Raw genomic sequence first — 20,371 nt, 5'->3', positions numbered from 1 at the left:
AATTTAATACAGTGAAAATATCCCTAAACACACTTGAATGTTCTCTGAAAGCATCACTGTGCTGCTGCCAAGCACAGAAACTGATGTTCATGAGGGTGAACTGGGTGAAGAACACCCCTAGAAGATGGGTATAGGATCCAATATTATTTACATTTTCTCTACCTCTCTTTATCCTCCTCCCTATCTCTCCTGCACCAAAGACCAATCCTGAGATAATTTCTATCCCAATTAAATGAGATTTAAGCGAACATTAAGAAAATACATTTAATGAGAAAAGAAATCTCAAAGGTGGAACCTGTAATCTAATGGAACAATTTCTGTGTGGTCAACAAGGAAGGTTAAATGGCCCAATATTCACAGAATCAAGCATTTAGTACAATTCATAAAGATATATTTAGTAGATAAAATTAAAATGCTGCCATGCTTTAAAGGCAAACTTTACTTACCCAGATAGCCTCATTACCCAATAGAATTATGCAAATCAGGTTAAACCTCATGAATTTGATATTTAATAAAGTTTCTCATTTTTTTCATACTTTAGTATGCAGAGAAAACACGTTTGATGACAATGAGAATGTCTCAATGGATATGTTTAAAATTATTATTGGTCATAATTGTGTGTGTGGGTGTTGTTTTACTTGTCAGTTTTCCAAGCCTAGAAGATGAACTTAACAAGAGTTACTAGAGCAGACTTTTCAATCACTTTAAAAATGTCACTTGCCGTCATTCTAATGAATTTGTCCAAAGAAGGAAAATGATATTACAGCTAGCTCTAAAAACAATAATCAGAAATCAATTTATGTTTTAAGAATATGGGTCTGCGTGTATATCTGTATCTGATATTCTTGGTATTCCCAGCATTTCAAACAAATAATAAGAAAACACTGTGTCTGACTTGAACAAATTACTAAGCTTCTAGCGTCCCCTTCTGGACCTCAGGAAAGATAAGAATTAAGAGAATTCAATTCCATCCAAAAGGATCTTCTGTATATCTACTAAGTATTGATTAGTGATTTTAAGTAAGATAACTCATACTCTTTAGCTGGCTTCACCCTCAAACGGAGAGTCTGCCATAAAGATACAGAGCAAGAAGTCATCTGGGTCTCAGGAACAAGGAGTAACCAAGACCTTGAAAGCTCTCAGAACACTCTCTGCCTCTCTCTGCGTGACTGCTTCGTTTATTTGCATGTCTTTATTCTGAAGGACTTTCTCTACTTCTTTCGACCATAGACAAACTGGTAATCTCTGGATTGCAATTCCAAATTTCCAGGACAGGGAAACATATTAGCCCAGTTTATTTCAGGTTTCTACTGCCAACCCTGCCAGCTGAGGCTGATGTGGCAAGATCCCATATATGAAAGCAGCTAAAAGGGAAATATCCCTAAAGTTAGGGAGGTAGTTCCCAGGGAAAGGAGATTATTTAGAGGTGGTCAAATAGTCTCTAAATTGTCCTTATACATTATATATTTAGCCTGGAATAAGAATTTTGGGAACAAAAGAGATGTTTATATTATAATCCCTGTCTTTACAAAGGTTACAATCTCATAAGCCCACATGTAATCATGAAGGAGTAAAATTTAGTACTGTGTTTAAGTACTGAAGTGATGGCTTTGATCGAAAGGGAGCTGAATATAGTGGAAACATGATGAAACCTCCTTTATGTATCCTTAGATGGGTCACAGATTCTTGATTTGTGGCTCTTCATCTTATCTGTAAAATATGGATGATTACATTTAACTTAAAGGCATTTTTTTGGTGATAATTAAGTGCGGCACCTACCAAACATAGTAAACAGCAGAATCCAGGTTAAAACAGTTTGGTTCAACAAGCTTGTATTAAACACATCCTTGGTGAAGCACTAGACTAGATGCTGGCAAAAGAATTAAACATAGGTGTTTGTTGTCCTTGGGAAACTCACAGACTGTTGGAGGAGGGGTGGGGGGGAGTGGAGAGGAGACAGATGAACAGCTAATTCAGTAATGATTCTGGATGTGCTTTGGATCGATCTGACAAGGTTTCGGGGGGTGCTAGGACATAAACTGGGTCTTATGGAGGTAGATAGGACTTGAACAGGAACGCTGCATATCAAACTGGGTAAAACCTTGAGCTAGTTGACCCAGCTCGGCAAGGTTGACAGTTCACATTTTCTCTGTGGCAAGGAAGTTAATTAGTAAGTAAAAAGACCTTTTCCAAACAATGCTGGGCTTAAATAAAGGGGCTAAGGGAGATATCAATGCAATTTTTAAGCAGGTTTTTACGTAGTAAAGGAAGTTATAAAATCCACAGTGTACATCATCTACCAATAGGTAGAATCGAAAGCATATTTTCTGCGCTCAGTGAAAATGAAAATACTCAAGAAACGCACATTAGAATTAATAGTATAAGTTCAGAAAATTTATGCCACAAACTGACACTAGTTAAGTTTCAAAATCACTCTTTGCTGGATTAACTGGGGGGAAAAAAAAAAAGAAAAAAAGAAATGATACCAGCATTTGACTATTTTAAAGTTGCTGCACTAGTCAAAGCCTGCCAGAGCAATTTACCATCTCAGAACAATTTGTTCACTTCACTTAGAAATCAGAACTGTGTTTGGGCCAACAAATCTAAATTTACTTGTAGTAGTCATTTTTCTTAATGGAAGTGTTTTCCAGATGTTGCCTAAGTCTAGTCGTCTGGGACCTCTTCCAATAAATGAGGAAAGTTTGATTTCATAGGTTGTCACTGTTGATTTTGTCTAACCTTTGGACTAATTTGTTCATCCCAATATATTTGCCCTGATATATAAGACTTCCAGGACATTGGAGAAATTCATCTCTCCTTTTACGGGTAAGTGTCAACGTTAACTTGCTTCATGGAACTAAATGTGTTTTCAGTTCAATAGGGATATACCTTATTAAAGTTGTTTGAAAAGATTTATAAGGATAGTGGTTGGAAAGTTTTGAAAAGGATCACATTTATGCAATACACCTGCTGGAAGCTTATAAATTTATTTTGAGAGTTAAGGGAAAGTTGGAACGATAACTCTTGTTTGTTAAATTAAATTTTACTGAAGCTGGTTATTTTATTTTTTTTCCCAAGATAGGATTTAAACCCTGCACTGTATGTACATGCTGTAATTTGAATAGAGTTTTAAGATAAGCCTGTTTTCTATTTGGGGAGATTCTAAAGTATTAAAATGGTCAGTAACATGACTGGGATGGTGATTTGATTATTTTTTTCTGTATAAGATGAAATCTAATGGTCAAATATTTACAATGAATTAAGGCTGGTTACTTTTAAAAGTCTTGTTTCAAGAATGAGATGGGTTTTGTCATTAAATTGCATTTTAAAAATTACTGAAACACTGTATGTAACACAGGCATAAATTAGTGGTGAGATTCAGGAGCAGTTTTCTGATGCTTTTTTCTTTTCAGCGAGGGCTCAGTACCCGAAAACAACTATGGAGAGGAAAATACTTCCCATTTACTTGTTGTTGCTGCTTTCTGTTTTCTTGATTCAGCAAGTTTCTTCTCAAGGTACCTTAACCATCAAAAATACTTTTATTTAACAGCTATTGCTAATCATTCAGTTCTGACTTTTATGACAACAAAAGAAATAGATTTCTAAAAACATATATTTGTTTGAGTTTAATACATAATAAAACCTTAAAATTATGTATAGAATATATAGCATATTTATAAGCATTTTGTATTATGAAGTTTTTCAAGAAGTTTTGAGTTTTTCTATAGAATAATTTTTGTACTCATTATTCCTATAGTTCTCCCAAAGGTTTAAAAAAATATAGACACTTACACAATAAAACTATGCTAAAATGATACAATATCAGATTAACTGAAATGAACAATATGTATATAGCATATAATTTTTTTCCTACATGTTTACAAAGAAATTTAATCTTTTACATCAAATAAATTATGGCATCATGTCGATACAGCTATATTACAATGAACATTTACAATGTTTCAAATGACATTTTATTAATCTTGAAAATGTGCCTTCTTTCTTATAAGGACTGTTCATCCAGATATAAATTTACAGAGGTATGAATGTCATTTTATATTATAATATTGAACCAGTCACAGCCCTCCAAAAACAGAGTTAGTCCTGGATGAACAGTTCTTGTTATTCATTTTTAGAGAATGTTAAGGTACATTCAGTGTAATCACCTTAACAGAAGTCTCTAGCATCACAAGGTAAATTACTTAACAATAACACCAAGCTTTGGATTTTTGTTTCCTTTTCATTTTTTTTTTTTTTGTTTCAAGTTATTGTTTTTTTTTAAAATTAATTTTTATTGGCGTATGGTTGCTTTACAATGTCCTTTTCTTTTTTTTTTTTTTCTTTGATAAGCAAAATCTGAGAGAAGAAAAATCAAGGTGCATGATTGTTATGGCATTGTTTACATTTCCAGTAAAACACTTAAATAAGCCTGAGCATGGGAGATAGCTGCCTGCCATGGACATAGTTTCAGAATCACTTAGATAAGGTGAAAGCAAATATAAATATTTAATCAGGAATGATGAATACCAGGGTGTATCCAAACCCTCTGCTCTCTCAGAATAATATTACAAGGTTCATAACACTGGGTGCATTTCCTAAGCTACATCTCCTCTGTGGTACAATTGGCTGTTCACTAGAACAATTTTACTCTCCTTTAAATAAATGAAATTAAAATTAGTTGTTAAAATCATCATCAATAAAAGTAGGACAGCCATTAAATCTATGGAAATAAATTTTCTTGTAAAGATGATTGACTTCCTATTTCAGAAATCTGCTAGTTATAAAAGAATAACGTTTTGATGTTGTCTTGTCTGCTTTTCTTGCCTTCTCAGCCTCTTCCCATTCTTTTTTCTTTATATATATGTATTTATATACATACACTATATATGATATGCATTTTTGTATGTATTGTGCACATGTGTATGTAAAAAGTTCTGAAAGTTGTCCTGATGTTTACTGTTTTATTTGCATATTAAGACTTTAACTTTCCTGGACTCATTATTTTGAGTAATTTTTCAGTGTGCTTCAGCGTCCCTCTATGGATTTAGGACATTGCACCTGCCAGTTTCTATTCCAGAGATGGATTCAGTTGTTACATTTCTGAGGTTATCTCTCAGGGAGGTTTTCAAGGTGTTTTCTAAATGACTTAAAAAATATATTTAAGGATAATTATGCTTTTGTTTTTGTTTTGTTTTACCCAAAATAACTCTGTTCATGACCTTTATTCAAGTCCAGATGCTTTTCAAGAGTCACGTATTTGGTACTCTCTTTAGTGGTGGTCGTAAGCATCTGAATTCCCCAACATTGATAGCGCTCAGTTATCCCCACCCGTGAAAGAAGCAGGAGCCTAGGAAAGTTTGTGCTGGCATGACTAGCTTGCTGTCAGCGTCTGATCAGGAATGAGAGGCAATGTGATTAGGAAAAGTCTGGGCATCAGAATCAGATATATCAGAGTTCAAATTCTAGGTGGGCTGTTTACTTAGGATGACCAGATAATTTACTATGCAAATCAGGACACTTCTAAGAGTGAAAGAGGTCACTATGAATGATTTTTTTTTAATTTATTTATTTTATTTTTGGCTGCGTTGGGTCTTTGTTGCTGTGCCCAGGCTTTCTCTAGTTGTGTCGAGTGGGGGCTACTCTTGGTTGTGGTGCGCGGGCTTCTCATTGCGGTGGCTTTTCTTGTTGCGGAGCACGGGCTTTAGGCGCGCAGGCTTCAGTAGTTGTGGCGCACGGGCTTAGTTGCTCCGCGGCATGTGGGATCTTCCCGGACCAGGGCTCGAACCCGTGTCCCCTGCATTGGCAGGAGGATTCTTAACCACTGCGCCACCAGGGAAGTCCACTATGGATGATTAATGGGTGTTAATTGACCTGTAATACATGTATACTGGAGTTATTAAGTAGCTGGGTGCCCTTGAGCAAGTTATTAAAATTTCTGTTTCAGCTTTCTTATCTCTAAAAATGAGACTACTAATACTCTCCTGGCAACGTTTCATAAGCATTGGAGATAATGTGTGACTCAGTGCCCAGCACAGAGATGCTCAGTAAATGGCAACTAGTCATCATCCTAGTAGCAGTATCAGTAGAGCTGTAGCTGCCAACCCTCCTCCAGGAATACCACGCTCTTTTGTGCAAAGCCATTACTCACCCTGATTTTCAAAAGTGCATTTATCTTCTCAGTCTAGTAACGAATAAAATGGCCCATCAAGGTCACCTAGGAGACCAGGCCCACCTAGGGTCACCTGGACCCATTGCTAACCATCATTCCCAACCTTTCCAATTGATAAACTTCTGCCTCACCAAGCAGCTTTGTCCTCCTCCCTAGATTTCTTCCTTTTTACAAAGTGGTTTGGCCCTGTTTACACTAGTATTGTATAATTTTAGATTTATCAAGCTGTGCAGGGAGATGTGGGGAAGGGTATTCTAGAGATGCCATCTGCAACTGTGATTATAACTGTCAACACTACATGGAGTGCTGCCCTGACTTCAAGAAAGTCTGCACTGTAGGTAAGTCCTGAGAGCTGGTGTCTCCTCTGTCAAGCACATGTCCTGTGAGAGTCCCATTGTACCCCTTGCAGTGCTGTTGTCACACTATTTCACTTCTCTGTGCTGAAGTGCCTTTCCCTTCCCTCGCGTAAATGCTGCAGTGTGCTGTGCCTGAGGGTGGTGTCAAAGCTTGTGATCACTGGGGGAGGTTAAGGGGAGCCTGGAAGTCTGTCACTTGCACAAGGTTATTGACTAGTGCCAAGTATCATGTCTTGTTTTAAACAGAGACAATACTATGACTCGGGAATCATTAAGTAAATCGTAATGAGTAATTCTTTGCTATTAACCAGGGAGGTAATTGCTTAGGGATGGAGCCCTTCAATAGCTTCATCAAAAAATTCATGGACATAAAATAATCTTGCTTACTGTTTAACTTTTTGGTATTAATATGTTTCTAAATTACCTGAAAAAGGCACTTTAAAAGTGTTTAATAATGAGTGTATAATGATGAATTTCAGTTACATCCCAAAGGGTATGAATTTTAAATTATGATACTTCATTTAAACATACTTTGGACCATTTTCTTGTTAATGTGCAAATATTTCATATTTAATTTATGAAAGTTATAATTAAAAGTGGCTCAAAGTTATATTTGCTTCAGAATTTGCATGTGAAGTTGATAAATATATTGTTGTACAATTTGTTTGTTGTGTAAGGTAATTATTTCAAACAGGCCTGGGTAAATCATCGTGGCTTTAACCAAGGCTTTTTTGGAAATGAGTAGGCTTCTTATATAGTCCATATCATGGGATTAGGCTGAAATCTTTCAACTCTACACCATGCCCAGTTTGTCATAACAACGGTTTCTGTATTATAAATGATTTTTGAGCCTAAACAGTGACCTAGTTATATTAAGCCAGCTCTTTAGAATATATTGTTGTAGCATATGCACGCTCAATTGACAAAAATCTACTTAAAAAGTAGCAGTATCAAAAGGAGAGAATAGTGGGAATTCATATGAAGTGTACTTACCTCTTTAGACATTTCCCAATTTTCCACTGTCCATACATGAAATGACTCAGACAGCATTGGGGTGTCTCTTGGAGCCTTGAAGGGCAAGAAAATTTTCCTTAGTCACCATATTTCTTTCTTGACCAGGGCTGTCTCCACTTGGGAAACCATCTATCTTCCAAATTCCAAATAAAAGACTTAGCTATGCACTTTTGGAACTCTAGTCATCTATAAGGTGGGAAATGGCTATCAATACATGGGTGTGACTGATTGTGTAACCAGTAATCCATAATGTTTTGTTTTGCTCTGGGTAGAGTTTTCCTGTAAAGGCCGCTGCTTCGAGTCCTTTACAAGAGGGAGGGCGTGTGACTGTGACTCAGAATGTAAGAAGTACGGCAAATGTTGCTTCGATTATGACAGTTTTTGTGAAAAAGGTAAGCATCCCAGTACCAATCAGTGCCTCTCAGTACAGCCAGACCTGGGCACCTATCCTATCTTAGCTTCACTGATAATGTCTTAACATGTGGTCCAACTCACGTCTTGATTTTACTAACATATATGCTATTTCTATTTCATATTAATTTTGTTTCACCAAGATGAATTAGAGAAGGAATGCTTCTTGTAAAGCACTCCCTGGCTCAGCCAGGCTCCAGGAGTGCAAGTGATTGCAGGTTGAGTAACGGAGAGGATAGGGGCTGGGCATACATGCTTTTCTCCTACAGGTGTGGTTCCATTTCAGGTTAAATCAACAGTAAGCAGCTCATTTGATGATTTCTTGTCTAATCCTATGGTGCTGACCCCACAAAGTCAACTGTCCTTTGAGCTATCTGTGCTTTTGCTCTCAATGTTTTTGAGTGTATATTTGAGGACAGAATCAACACATCCAGCTTCTCTGAACTAGTAAATTTGAGTCAGTTTAAAGCACTAAGTTGATAGGCAAACCAAGAAGCTAATTGTCGGTTGTATTTCCCTTCTGATCTCTACAGTACCCTCAATGGTCTCTATCTAAATGCCTGTGTGTGAAGGAGTCAATAAAAAGAGGTAGTTCCATTTTAAAATCCTCTTCTCTGGTTATAGGTCCTGAAGGAGTACTCTGAGAGCATAATAAAACCCTCCAGATTTACCAAAAAAAAAAAAAAAAAAAAAAAAGACTTTAAACAATGTACTTAAATAATGAATTCCTTTCTTTTACCAAATGTTTGTTCTTAAATCCTACTCTGTTAAAACAAGAATATCTATGGGGGTAAAAGTGAAAATTAGCATTGCTTGCATAATCTTATTTTATTTAAACAAGGCTGCACCTTCTGCTTCTTTCAAACAGTGGAGAAATAGGGTGGAAAACTATTAATCAGCATAGTTAAGGAATATTTCTTAACTCTTCAATGTTTTCATTGGAAAGCATTCCAAAAATAATGGAGACACGCCCCCTGTAATCAAAATCGCAGAGTTCAGAGTTCCTGCAGCTTTCAGAAGGACATATGAGTGCTCCATATTTACTCATCACTCTGATAATTGTTTTGGCTGTGAGACAAAAAACTAAGAATTTATTTTGGGCAGAGGATGGATGGGGAGGGAAGATGGTTAGAGAATGACAAAGCATTGAGAGAACATGTTAATAAAGACGATAGTTTATGCTACCAAGTGGTGGGTCAGATTACTTGACGTTTTTGTAAAACTCAAGGATAAAAAATTGATGAAGGTAGTGCATCATTTACAGAATTCACAGAGATAGTCAGGGTCCAACTGAAAATGAAGGCATCAACTAGATCTTCAGTACTTCATTTTTATTTATTTTCTTTTAAATTTTTAAATTTATTTTACTTATTTTTTATATACCAGGTTCTTATTAGTCATCCATTTTATACATATTAGTGTATATATGTCAATCCCAATCTCTCAATTCATCACACCACCATCCACCCCCCGCAGCTTCCCCCCCTTGGTGTCCATACATTTGTTCTCTACATCTGTGTTTCAATTACTGCCCTGAAAACCAGTTTATTTGTACCATTTTTCTAGGTTCCACATATATGTGTTAATATACGATATTTATTTTTCTTTCTGACTTACTTCACTCTGTATGACAGTCTCTAGATCCATCCACGTCTCTACAAATGACCCAATTTTGATCCTTTTTATGGCTGAGAAATATTCCATTGTATATATGTACCATAAATTCTTTATCCATTCATCTGTCGATGGGCATTTAGGTTGCTTCCATGACCTGGCTATTGTAAAAGGTGCTACAATGAACATTGGGGTGCATGTGTCTTTTTGAATTATGGTTTTCTCTGGGTATATGCCCAGTAGTGGGATTGCTGGGTCATATGGTAATTCTATTTTTAGTTTTTTAAGGAACCTCCATACTGTTCTCCATAGTGGCTGTATCAATTTACATTCCCACCAACAGTGCAAGAGGGTTCCCTTTTCTCCACACTCTCTCCAACATTTATTGTTTGTAGATTTTTTGATGAGGGCCATTCTGACTGGTGTGAGGTGATACCTCACTGTAGTTTTGATTTGCATTTCTCTAATAATTAGTGATGTTGAGCATCTTTTCATGTGCTTCTTGGACATCTGTATGTCTTCTTTGGAGAAGTGTCTATTTAGGTCTTCTGCCCATTTTGGGATTGGGCTGTTTGCTTTTTTAATATTGAGTTGCATGAGCTGTTTATATATTTTGGAGATTAATCCTTTGTCCGTTGATTTGTTTGCAAATATTTTCTCCCATTCTGAGGGTTGTCTTTTCGTCTTGTTTATGGTTTCCTTTGCTGTGCAAAAGCTTTGAAGTTTCATTAGGTCCCATTTGTTTATTTTTGTTTTTATTTCCATTACCCTAGGAGGTGGATCAAAAAAGATCTTGCTGTGATTTATGTCAAAGGGTGTTCTTCCTATGTTTTCCTCTAAGAGTTTTATAGTGTCCGGTCTTACATTTAGGTCTCGAATCCATTTTGAGTTTATTTTTGTGTATAGTGTTAGGGAGTGTTCTAATTTCATTCTTTTACATGTAGCTGTCCAGTTTTCCCGGCACCACTTATTGAAGAGACTGTCTTTTCTCCATTGTATATCCTTGCCTCCTTTGTCATAGATTAGTTGACCATAGGTGCATGGGTTTACCTCTGGGCTTTCTTTCTTGTTCCATTGATCTATGTTTCTGTTTTTGTGCCAGTACCATATTGTCTTCATTACTGTAGCTTTGTAGTGTAGTCTGAAGTCAGGGAGTCTGATTCCTCCAGCTCCGTTTTTTTCCCTCAAGACTGCTTTGGCTATTCGGGGTCTTTTGTGTCTCCATACAAATTTTAAGATTTTTTGTTCTAGTTCTGTAAAAAATGTCATTGGTAATTTGATAGGGATTGCATTGAATCTGTAGATTGCTTTGGGTAGTATAGTCATTTTCACAATATTGATTCTTCCAATCCAAGAACATGGTATATCTCTCCATCTGTTGGTATCATGTTTAATTTCTTACTTCAGTGTCTTATAGTTTTCTGCATACAGGACTTTTGTCTCCCTAGGTAGGTTTATTCCTAGGTATTTTATTCTTTTTGTTGCAATGGTAAATGGGAGTGTTTCCTTAATTTCTCTTTCTGATTTTTCATCATTAGTGTAGAGGAAAGCAAGAGATTTCTGTGCATTAATTTTGTATCCTGCAACTTTACCTTATTCATTGATTAGCTCTAATAGTTTTCTGGTGGCATTTTTAGGGTTCTCTATGTATAGTATCATGTCATCTGCAAACAGTGACAGTTTTACTTCTTCTTTTCCAATTTGTATTCCTTTTATTTCTTTTTCTTCTCTGATTGCCATGGCTAGGACTTCCAAAACTATGTTGAATAAGAGTGGTGAGAGTGGACATCCTTGTCATGTTCCTGATCTTAGAGGAAATGCTTTCAGTTTTTCACCATTGAGAATGATGTTTGCTGTGGCTTGTCATACATGGCCTTTATTATGTTGAGGTAGTTTCCCTCTATGCCCACTTTCTGGAGAGTTTTTATCATAAATCGGTGTTGAATTTTGTCAAAAGCTTTTTCTGCATCTACTGAGATGATCATATGCTTTTTATTCTTCAATTTCTTAATATGGTGTATCACATTGATTGATTTGCATATATTGAGGAATCCTTCCATCCCTGGGATAAATCCCACTTGATCACGGTGTATGATCCTTTTAATGTGTTGTTGGATTCTGTTTGCTAGAATTTTGTTGAGGATTTTTTCATCTATATTCATGAGTGATATTGGTCTGTAATTTTCTTCTTTTGTAGTATCTTTGTCTAGTTTTGGTATCAGGGTGATGGTGGCCTCATAGAATGAGTTTGGGACTGTTCCTTCCTCTGCAATTTTTTGGAAGAGTTTGAGAAGGATGGGTGTTAGCTCTTCTCTAAATGTTTGATAGAATTCACCTGTGAAGCAATCTGGTCCTGGACTTTTGTTTGTTGGAAGATTTTTAATCCCAGTTTCAATTTCATTACTTGTGATTGAGCTGCTGCTTAATAGAGAATTAAAGAAGAAACCCAAAGGTTTGAGCATTGATAAAGATCAGTGGCTATATCAATGCCATCTTAACAATAATGACCTAAAAGTAAGGCGTGTGGGTAGAATGATTTGAGGACATTTCAATATTTGGGGGGGTATGTAACTTCATAAAAATTACTTTAGAAGATACCAGTGAAAATTTCCTAAAGGAAATTAGTGCCAAGCAGCTAGGAAACCACTCTATAAAGCAAAGGAAGAAGATACTATAGAAGCAACTGTAGAACCACAGGGTGGCACCAGAGATGACTATTAATAGTTTTCTATTTCAAGTCCTGTCTACCTGATATCATTTCTTTCTTCTCTTTCCTCTATCTTGTGTTTTCATTTCTCCTTACCCAGATTTATTTTATTTATTTAACTTTTATATACTTCCTTAAGTGTTTTAAAATGTTATTCCAGTAAATTCTCATACATTTCTGAGAAAGGCAATATTATTACCCACATTTTACAGGTCCTCTTTATTATTTTCCTAATAAATTATCCATCATATCTGGCTGATTTTTCTGTAGTAGAGAAACTACAGAATTGGCTATTACCTCCTGAAAAGAGATTCCCTTTGTTCTGCTTTTTTATTTCCTGAATTTCTAAAATACATTCTCATTCTCCAGGAAATACTGGATTTTGGATACTGGAGTTTTGAAGAACTCATTTCCTGGGTGGTTATTTCCCCGAAGCCTTCTTTCCAGCTGAATAGCCAGATATTTAATCTTTGAGTCATCCAGAGAGTCTTGCACACAATAGAAGTGTTTGCTAAATGGAGCTCATCTCAGTGATGTGCCTCTTGGGCTCTGTACGTCACCTATGGGGTAGCTGCTATGGGAAATCCTGTTAAACAGGGTCCTTTTGCTGCCATGGCATCCTAATCTCCTCTCTGTATCCCGAGACTGCTGAGTTTATACAGGCAGAGGAAAGAAAGCAGTTAAAAGCCATGTGCACAGAAGCAGGACTAAGCAAGAACCATGGGGGTGACTGGAACAGATTCCTTGGATGTAGTTATAGAGGCCTCTGAGGGAACTGGCACAGTGAGTCTAAAAGATGTTGGAACTAGGTTTCCAGTAGGAAGGAAGTGGCACTGAGCAATAAGGAATAAGAAGAGTTGAGAAAGTGACGGGCAAAGAACATTGACATAAAGAGTAGAATTAGTGTTATTGATCATATTGATCATTTCAAAGTTGCCACTTGCTTCCATGTATTAATTCTATTGAGTTTTACTTGTGTTTTTCACCCCTTATCCCATTCATTCCCTAAAATAGCCCAATAAGATAGGTTGAGTATTTATCATTTTACAGTAAGTTAATAGACATGTTAGAAATGAGCAATTTGCCTAGAGACAACACAGCTAGTCAATGATAAGGATGGCATCTTTATGGCACTATTAAAGAAAAAAAACTATACAAAAATAAAAGATGTATATTTTTTTCACTAGTAAAAGACAACAAGAAGAAAAGAACCCCTAAAAAGAAACCTACCCCAGAACCACCAGTAATAGATGAAGCTGGAAATGGACCAGACAATGGTGATTTCAAGCTCACCCCAACTCCTGACATTCCCACCACTCAACGTAATAAAGTTACCACAACTCCCAAGATTACAATAGTAAAACCGATACTATCTAAACCCAGTATTCCACCTAATTCTGACACAACTAAAGAGACGTCTTTGACAGCCAATAAGGAGACAATAGATGAAACTAAAGAGACTTCTACAACAAATAAACAGACTTCAACTACTGCAAAAGAGAGGACAACTTCAGCTAAAGAGACACAAAATGCAGAGAAAACATCTACTAAAGATTTTGCACCCACATCTGAAGTTCCTGCTACATCTACACTCAAAGCTGAAACTATAAGCAAATCCCCTGCTCTCACCTCTCCCAAGGAGCCAGCTCCCACCACCAAGGAATCTACACCCATCATCCCCAAAGAGCCAGCTCCCACCACCAAGGAATCTACAACCACCACCACCAAAGAGCCAGCTCCCACCACCCCCAAGGAGCAAGCTCCCACCACCAAGGAATCTACAACCACCACCACCAAAGAGCCAGCTCCCACCACCCCCAAGGAGCAAGCTCCCACCACCAAGGAATCTACAACCACCACCACCAAAGAGCCAGCTCCCACCACCCCCAAGGAGCAAGCTCCCACCACCAAGGAATCTACAACCACCACCACCACAGAGCCAGCTCCCACCACCCCCAAAGAGCCAGCTCCCACCACCAAGGAATCTACAACCACCACCACCGAAGAGCCAGCTCCCACCACCAAGGAATCTACAACCACCACCACCAAAGAGCCAGCTCCCACCACCCCCAAGGAGCAAGCTCCCACCACCAAGGAATCTACAACCACCACCACCAAAGAGCCAGCTCCCACCACTCCCAAGGAGCAAGCTCCCACCACCTCCAAAGAGCCAGCTCCCACCACCAAGGAGCAAGCTCCCACCACCAAGGAATCTACACCCATCACCACCAAAGAGCCAGCTCCAACCACCAAGGAATCTACACCCACCACCACCAAAGAGCCAGCTCCCACGACCCCCAAGGAGCAAGCTCCCACCACCAAGGAATCTACACCCACCACCACCAAGGAGCAAGCTCCCACCACCCCCAAAGAGCCAGCTCCCACCACCAAGGAATCTACAACCACCACCACCAAAGAGCCAGCTCCCACCACCAAGGAATCTACAACCACCACCACCAAAGAGCCAGCTCCCACCACCCCCAAGGAGCAAGCTCCCACCACCAAGGAATCTACAACCACCACCACCAAAGAGCCAGCTCCCACCACTCCCAAGGAGCAAGCTCCCACCACCTCCAAAGAGCCAGCTCCCACCACCACCAAGGAGCAAGCTCCCACCACCAAGGAATCTACACCCATCACCACCAAAGAGCCAGCTCCAACCACCAAGGAATCTACACCCACCACCACCAAAGAGCCAGCTCCCACGACCCCCAAGGAGCAAGCTCCCACCACCAAGGAATCTACACCCACCACCACCAAGGAGCAAGCTCCCACCACCCCCAAAGAGCCAGCTCCCACCACCACCAAGGCGCCTGCTCCCACCGCCCCCAAGGAGCCAGCTTCTGCCACCCCCAAGGAACCTACTCCAAGTTCTCCTAATACACCTGCTCCAACCACCTCAGAGGCCTCTACTTCAACTACCACCATGGAGCCTCCCACTACTCCCAAGGGCCCTGCTGAATCATCTCCTGAGTTTCCTGTAGAACCCACATCAAAGACTCTTGAAAAGAGTCCCAAGGAGCCTGCTGTACCTACAACCAAGGCTCCTAAAGTGACCAAACCTGAAATGACTACAACAGCTAAAGACAAGGCCACAGAAAAAGACACAACTGATACCATGGCATCATCCAAAATTACTCTTAAAGCAACAACTCTTGCACCCAAAGTAATGACAGCAACAAAAAAGACAACTGAAGAGACTACAAGCAAACCTGAACCAACAACAGCTATACCAAAAGGTACAGCTACTAACTCTCAAGTGACAACTCCTAAACCCCAAAAGCCAACCAAAGCACCCAAAAAGCTCACTTGTACCAAAAAGCCAAAAACACCTAGAGTGAGAAAACCAAAGACTACACCAACTCCCCCAAAGATGACATCAGCAAACCCTACCTCTTTAGCAGAAGCCAAGCTCCAAACCACCACCAGCCCTAACCAAACTCCCAACTCAGAAATAATCGAAGTAAGTCCAAAGAATGAAGATGCAGATGCTACTGAAGGAGAAAAACCTCACATGATTCCTAGGCCCCCTGTGTTAACTCCTATAGTTATTCCAGGCACTGATTTCATAGGGAGAGGACCCAGTCAAGGCATTGGCATCAACCCCATGTTTTCAGGTAATATGAATCAGTTACTTTCACGTTTAAAATTGGCAATGTTAACTTAAATCTTTCTGAACCAGGATGCCCTGATTTAGTATTATTCTATTGATATATATTATTTAGAACCCTGAACTTGTGAAGTTTTACATCTTCTCTACAGGTAAGCAGAGGGGTAATCACAGTAAGTTTATTTCGTTATTTGGAAAATCAAGTAATAACCTAGGATTGCAAAAATCTGCAATATTCTTTTCCAAACCAATTCCACAGGGCAATCAGAATTGAGAAACAGAATTTCACATTGAGATCGAATATCCAATACTTGTCTAATTTACATGAAGATCAGGTACCCTGACCCATTCCAGTTCATAATTTATTTTTATATAACACTTTTTGAATAATATCACCTTTAAGTAAAACAACTGTGAAATATGTCACTTCTTTTTCACCTCTGAAATACATGTACTTCAAACTATACTCTTCAAGAGCTTAGGAAAGGGCAAACAGAGGAAATAGAACCCAGTGGGAGGATTTGAAAAGAACGGGAACACTTTTCTCATTTTTATATTGGCTTAATTTGTGTTAATTTGTTTTAGATGAGACTAATTTATGCAACGGTAGGCCAGTAGATGGACTGACTGCTTTGCGCAATGGGACACTAGTTGCATTTCGAGGTGAGTTTTGCACACATTTGTTTTTCTGCCCCTTGTTTTTTTCTTGGTGTTTATGAAAGCGAGAGCCATAGGAGAGTACAATTTTGGGCTGAGCTTCCTGGAGGGAAACCTGATTGATGAACTTACCTCACACAATATTATAAGGACCTGAGGGTAAATACCAAAATATTGGATTAACAAAATTAGACATAGTAAAGTAACAAACAAAATAAAGTTATTTAATTATAACTCCTTAATTCTAACAGGTAAAGAAATTGAGAGATAAGTGATTTGCTGTAAATCACAAAGCCAGAAGGCTCTTTCTAGAGAAGCTGGGAAACTAATATATTTTAAGTTATGCTAAATTTCAGACTTGAGAAATATCTACTCTCAGAAATGTTCAAATACTACCTTCTGTATTAGTACTCAAAATTCTGAGTAAACATCATAGAATGCTTGTTAACACATTCAATCTGCTTCTTTATGATAAACTGTTCTTAAAAGATTTCATTTTGATTTCTTCTGGGATAGGTTTTAGTCTTCACTCAGCTTGTAGGCTGATAATCACTTTCAATTTTAGGTCATTATTTCTGGATGCTAAATGCATTCAGTCCACCATCTCCACCTCGTAGAATTACTGAAGTTTGGGGCATTCCCTCCCCCATTGATACTGTTTTTACTAGATGCAACTGTGAAGGAAAAACTTTCTTCTTTAAGGTAAGAAAAATATCTTTGTGAGAGAAATCAGCAAATAGTTATTCTTTATTATGACAATTTAACCTCCAGTTCAGAAGGGTCTCCATATTTTAATAAACTATCATTAAAATTTAATAAATAGTTAACACTCAATTTGGTAACATTGTCAACTTATTCAAATACTTAACTAAGTTAAAACTTTCTCCCTATACTTAAATCTAAGAATGAGTTCCTAACCTTTTTTTTTTCCTTTTTAACCTTTTAAAAAAGCTGTTCACATCATTTCCTCTTTTCAATTACCAGGATTCTCAGTACTGGCGTTTCACCAATGATATAAAAGATGCAGGGTATCCCAAACTAATTCCCAAAGGATTTGGAGGACTAAATGGAAAAATAGTGGCAGCTCTCTCAATAGCTAAATACAAGAACAGACCTGAATCTGTGTATTTTTTCAAGAGAGGTATGTGTTACATAATTGACAAAATTAAAAAACTTTTAAGAAGTGATCTGCCAAGAAAATTTTATTCAATATTTCCATTTATTATAGGGTTTACTGTCAAAAGTATCTTTAATGGCTAGAATCAAGTATTTTCAATTAAAAAATAAAAATTAAGGGCAGTAAGAAGTATTTAGCTCTCTTAACATGCAAATCACAATTTCATGAGTTTTCAGGACATTGATATATAGAATGTCATTTATTTTCAAAGTTAAATATATGAATATGCAATCTGTTGGCTTTATTCACAAGTACTTCGAGATTTAATAATTATTTTTATAATACCTTGACTAATAATAACCATTATTAACGTCCGGACATACTTTATGAAAAACATTGTTTCCTCTACCTTGTAAAAGCTCTTTTCCATCTCTTGTGGGAATTAAAATTAATTTTCATATTGTATGTGATTTTCTAATTCATCATAGGTGGCAGCATTCAGCAGTATACTTATAAACAGGAACCCACCCAAAAGTGTACTAGAAGAAAGCTTGCGATAAATTATTCAGTGTATGGAGAAACGACACAGGTTAGGAGACGTCGATTTGAACGTGCTATAGAAACTTCTCAAACACACACCATCAGAATTCACTATTCACCCATCAGAGTCACTTATCAAGACAAAGGTAATATTTTTTACTGTGTTAAAAATTCTTACACATGAAGTAGATGTAATAGTTTCTTATAGAGTATGGCTTATTAAATATAAATACTGACCATATAACCCTAATACTTATTAATGCAAAACATCAATTTGCTTCAATGAATGACCAAAGATCAATACTTTTTTCTTTGTGGCTAAGAAAGGCAATTTATTCAGGCTTGTTAATTATAATGCCATTAACCAATAACATTAAATCCAAATCTGTAACCCTCAAAACAGTCCTAAAAGGTAGATATTTGTACCATATCAGAGATAGCAAAAGCTGAGGCATTGAAGTTAACTCACCCAAGGTAACAGAGCTACTGAGTGACCAAACTGGGATTAAAACCCAGGTCTGTCTGACTCGAACAGCTGCTCTTTCCAATACAGTACATTGCCTTTCAATCTGATACCTTTAAAGTGTCATCTGCAGGTTTCCTCCATAATGAAGTTAAAGTGAGTACACTGTGGAGAGGACTTCCAAATGTGGTTACTTCAGCTGTATCACTGCCCAACATCAGAAAACCTGATGGCTACGATTACTATGCCTTTTCTAAAGGTAAGTTATTAAGTAAAGTCTTAATAGCTTTCTGAAGATGGGATCTAATCTCTGAAACATGAATAAATTCAAAGCAAAAACAAGTGTTCAGTGGTGACTAAAGGTGAGAAATTAAATTATATCACTTATTCTAATTATTCTGAAGAAGAGAAAGTTTAGATTTTTGCTTTACTTTCAATTAAATTGAATGGATTGCAATTCATTTCTGCCCTATCATTCATGAGATTAAAGCCTATTACGACGAAACATCCAATTAATTGAGTAAAACTGCTACTGAAAACAGTATTTTACTTCTATTATCTGTGGCATTTAACAGAGGTCTTGTTTGCCACGAAGTTGTACTGATTTACATCATTACACAGTCTGTAAGATCAGAAAGAAGTTGCTGAGAAACTAATTTTATTAACGAAATTATATTACCTGGGATATTTTTCCTTGAAAAATCCATAAAAATATAAGTTATTCTGCCTATATAAATGACATCAGAATGTATTTTTTTAAAGAATAAAACCCAAATGAATTATTTTTTAAACTAACTCGGTTTTCTCAAATTCTTACTTTGAAAAAGCAGAGTTAAACCTAATTTTATTGAAAGATGGTGAAAGATCAGTCAAGGCAATTGTTTTTCTCCTTGTCAGAAAGTTCAAATTAATTAATACATTTCTGATATTAAAATGATAAATACTGTCTTCGAGTATAATAATAAATATAAACTATTTTTAAGTTCAAGTGTTTTGTTTTCTTTTTAATTGAAAAAATGACTTCTCTTCTGTTTAGATCAGTACTATAACATCGATGTGACAACTAGAACAGCAAGAGCCATTACTACTCGTTCTGGACGGACCTTATCTAATGTCTGGTACAACTGTCCTTAGACTGATGGGCAAAGGAAGAATCGACTAATTAAAATGAAGAAAAGAATGATAAACTTTGACACTGAAATACATTTTATTAATAAAGAATGTTGATATAAGCATACCAATTTAAATACAAAAATGTTTTTCAACTCAACAATCATTACACTAAAACAGATCTGACTATCTTATTCACAGTTATTATAGTTTATAGAACATTTAATTAATATTTCCTCTATTTATTCCTCCTCTCCCTCCCATTGCATGGCTCACACCTATAAGAGAAAAAAAGAATTAAACTGAATGCATCTTTTAAAAAGTTAGCTCAAAACTAGAGTATTCACTTACCCTAGTTCATTATAAAAATTTTCAAGATCAAGTGTGTAGGCATGTAGACAAAAAACTGTTAGATATGTCACATCTTCAATGGAACTTACAACAATCAGATTAATGTTTTATTACATGAATGCAATCACTAACAGTTACATTGGAAAACAGAGATATTGAAATTTTACATTTTTTTTTACTAGCTAAACAAGTCACAAAGCTTTATTCTGCTGTATAAAAAGTATAACAACAATAGGCAAAGATGTAACAAGT

General features: G+C 37.0%; 2 protein-coding genes across 9 annotated transcripts in view; one reads left to right on the top strand and one right to left on the bottom strand.

Annotated features, from left to right (window-relative positions):
• The first annotated feature begins 812 nt into the window (after positions 1-812).
• On the top strand, positions 813-19,895 carry PRG4 (proteoglycan 4). Of its 4 annotated transcripts, XM_082401426.1 has the most exons (11): positions 813-2,826; positions 3,414-3,515; positions 6,385-6,507; positions 7,812-7,931; positions 13,459-15,888; positions 16,467-16,544; positions 17,104-17,240; positions 17,523-17,679; positions 18,144-18,341; positions 18,780-18,917; positions 19,695-19,895. In XM_082401426.1, exons 2-11 carry the CDS (start codon positions 3,440-3,442, stop codon positions 19,790-19,792), a joined length of 3,555 nt encoding a protein of 1,184 aa, XP_082257552.1. In that variant the 5' UTR covers positions 813-2,826; positions 3,414-3,439; the 3' UTR covers positions 19,793-19,895. The 4 variants fall into 4 exon arrangements, with proteins under 4 accessions (XP_082257552.1, XP_082257554.1, XP_082257553.1 ...); XM_082401428.1 differs by lacking the exon at positions 6,385-6,507; XM_082401427.1 differs by having other exon boundaries at positions 813-3,515; positions 18,792-18,917.
• TPR (translocated promoter region, nuclear basket protein) overlaps positions 19,847-20,371 on the bottom strand; it is a 66,868-nt gene continuing 66,343 nt past the window's right edge. For all 5 annotated transcript variants that reach the window (XM_082401154.1, XM_082401150.1, XM_082401152.1 and 2 more), the window contains one exon: positions 19,847-20,046. In XM_082401154.1, the coding sequence (XP_082257280.1) occupies positions 19,991-20,046 (56 nt within the window). In that variant the 3' untranslated portion in view covers positions 19,847-19,990. The remainder of the gene's footprint in view (positions 20,047-20,371) is intronic.

Source organism: Balaenoptera borealis, assembly GCF_965194805.1.
Source record: "Balaenoptera borealis genome assembly, chromosome: 1".
Taxonomy (NCBI): Eukaryota; Metazoa; Chordata; class Mammalia; order Artiodactyla; family Balaenopteridae; genus Balaenoptera; species Balaenoptera borealis.
The sequence above is the reverse complement of the archived record's forward strand: the minus strand, read 5'-3'. Positions and strand labels throughout refer to the sequence as shown.

Coding starts and splice junctions, on each gene's coding strand:
- PRG4 (XM_082401426.1), top strand. CDS start 3,440: ATGGAGAGGAAAATACTTCCCATTTACTTGTTGTTGCTGCTTTCTGTT. Junction 6,508..7,811: donor CAAGAAAGTCTGCACTGTAG/GTAAGTCCTGAG, acceptor TGCTCTGGGTAG/AGTTTTCCTGTAAAGGCCGC. Junction 16,545..17,103: donor GACACTAGTTGCATTTCGAG/GTGAGTTTTGCA, acceptor TTTCAATTTTAG/GTCATTATTTCTGGATGCTA.